The 2,582-nt window shown below is 37.8% G+C and overlaps 1 protein-coding gene across 1 annotated transcript in view; it reads left to right on the top strand.

The window, feature by feature from the left end:
- galnt9 (polypeptide N-acetylgalactosaminyltransferase 9) overlaps positions 1-929 on the top strand; it is a gene marked incomplete at both ends in the record, with an annotated part of 85,407 nt that extends 84,478 nt beyond the window's left edge. Inside the window, one exon of the mRNA XM_081366417.1 lies at positions 918-929. Coding sequence (XP_081222543.1) covers positions 918-929 — 12 coding nt within the window. The remainder of the gene's footprint in view (positions 1-917) is intronic.
- Positions 930-2,582: the final 1,653 nt, after the last annotated feature.

Raw genomic sequence — 2,582 nt, 5'->3', positions numbered from 1 at the left:
GACATCACATTTGGAAGCAATAAGGCAGCAGCAGAATATGGTTATCAGTCCTGTATTTGAGTCCTTAATTCGGTTACATTCACACACACAGTACGGTTATTTACGGGAGTGACAACTGCATTCTCGAAAAACCTGCACTGTGTGAACGGAACTAGTTGTCTGTCACAAACAGTGCGAGAGATGCTCTGCGCTGCACAAATGCGTGTCTACAATGTGTCATGGGTTTTCATGTGTGGTTTCGGTAACTTGCAGCAACAGAGATGTGAGCCGTGTGTCATCTGAAGGTTGTAAATCCAGTCACTGTTCTCTACCAAAGCTGCTCCCGTCAGTTTTGTGTTCTATGTGCAATGGAGGGCAGCTAGTAAGAGCTGTGCGAGTAAACCTCACTGGTCTCAGAAGGCGCACTAGCAACTGACGCTAGAAACTGCGGTCTTCAGCATCCTTGTTAGCGCGCATGCCGGAAACGTCGGTTCAAATCGAGTAGCAAGTAGGACCAGTTACATTTGGTGCCATGACCCGGATGGCGGGTGAGTGTTACGCCCTCTGCCCAGATATAAAAGATGCATATATTGGCTCTCGTCGTGTCAAAAGTAAAAGACTTTTCGGTTTTATGGACCTCGCCATCTTTGATATTACTTTGGTCACAGTCGCTATGGTTACTGGAAAGAGAATATATAGGCTTGACTTCACAGTATTCTAGATGCTATTGTAAGTTGCTGTGTGAACGGGACATTTGAGATTACTTACACCTGTAAGTAAATGTGGTTGTCAATACCAAAAACAATAAAAGGATTTGATTTTAGTACATTTTTATGATTTTTTTTACTATTCACTGATAAATCGATCAAAGTAAGAAGATAAATGTGTGCTTAAAAAAGTGAATTTTGATTTCTTGTTGACTTTTTTTGCCTCCTCAGGTTATTCTCTAAAGCTTGGCATATTTGTCTATGTCCAGAGGCCTGAGAAACTAGTTGGTTGGCACAGAAAAGACAACCAAAGTAAAGCTTTGCATTTACACACACTTTCCCCAAAGGATGTGCAGTCTAATCATTACAAACCACACAACACACATTCGGAGTGCCGAGCGCTTTTCAAAACGATCAATCTCAGCCTGCAGCTTCTTTTTTTCCTCTAAATCAAAAACTCTCGAAAATAAATGTTACTGCTTTTCATTGATGTATGCACTCTTTTTTCCTCTCTCATCTGCAGTGAAAGCCACTCGATTACTTTCCTCTCAAGTATTTATTGTAGCCCTGAAAGAGAGCAGAATGTCTGACTACTGCAGAAAGAAGCCATCCAACTGTAAGCACTTTTTTATATGACCACCTGTGTGTTCTCAAGGCATTTTTTTTTTTTTCAGAGTGTTTACTAGGGTTGGGAATCAGGAAAAAATTGGTTCCAATTCTGGAATCGGATACCTAATGTCAGAAATCGTATACTTGTAATAAAATAAAAATTTCGATCCCGCTTATCGATTCCTGTGTGCGCATATTAATGTGATTTTTAACCATTTTCAAGCACAAGACGCGAAAGAAAACTCAATTCGGCTACACATGCTGTTTTCTTTACGCACACATCCAAAGTGTGCACATCTCTCATAGTGCATAATACTGAATTGGGTTTTCATACACATCTTCTTGCACTTGAACACACAAAATTATGTCAAAATATCTTCGTAACCATAAAAAATAATTAAAAAAACCGAATGTGTAAGGGCTTGTTCACACAGAACACGTTTTTGCTTTGAAAAATTAATTTTAACTTGAGCGCCACGTTTTTAGAATGCCGTGTCATGCGCGAGACGCTGCAAAAAACGCAAGACGTGAGCGCAATGGTTATTCACGTCTGTCTAGCGCTTGTTTACATAGAAAAACAATGGAAAACTAGAGCGCTGGAATGGAAAAACGTGTTCTCTGTGAACGGACCATAATGCTGCCTTTACGTGCTATTGGAAATTTCCTACTTCCCACTTCTGAAGTCGTGATTATGAGCTCATCGCATTAAAATTTTGACTTGAGAGAGCGTTCATGTTCATTTTTTTAACTAGGAAACTTGTATTTACGATAATTCTGATAGCAAGTCAAGGCAGCTTTAGTAACAGTATATTGGATCCTGTAATCAAAGAACAAAAAAAAAATCACTCTGATCTTGACTGAATAACTTTTGTAACTTTAATGAGGATTGATCTACATTTTATTTATAAAATGAAAACTATGCAGTGGTATTTCACATTTGATTACAATTTCTGTACCTGAACTTTGTTCAGTTGTATTTATTTGTGCTATTGCTAATTTATTTATTTGTTCTTATTTGATTACAATTTATTAGTCTTTAATAATGTTTGAAATTTATATCGGTTAGTCCAGTTGTTTTTGCTGTGGTATTTTTGTTAAAACCATAGGAAAATGTTAGGTTTTTCCAGTATGAACACTTTTCCAGTGTTCTTTAGGCTGCGGATTTTTGTTCATGGAAATCAGTGGCAACAAAACGTTTTGCCAAAAGACACAGAATAAACATGTTTGATATAAATGTTTGGCTAAATGTTTTTACCTTACTGGAATCAAAACGAAAAGAATCGGAAT

This window comes from Scardinius erythrophthalmus, assembly GCF_964197995.2.
Source record: "Scardinius erythrophthalmus genome assembly, chromosome: 5".
NCBI lineage: Eukaryota > Metazoa > Chordata > Actinopteri > Cypriniformes > Leuciscidae > Scardinius > Scardinius erythrophthalmus.
The sequence above is the reverse complement of the archived record's forward strand: the minus strand, read 5'-3'. Positions and strand labels throughout refer to the sequence as shown.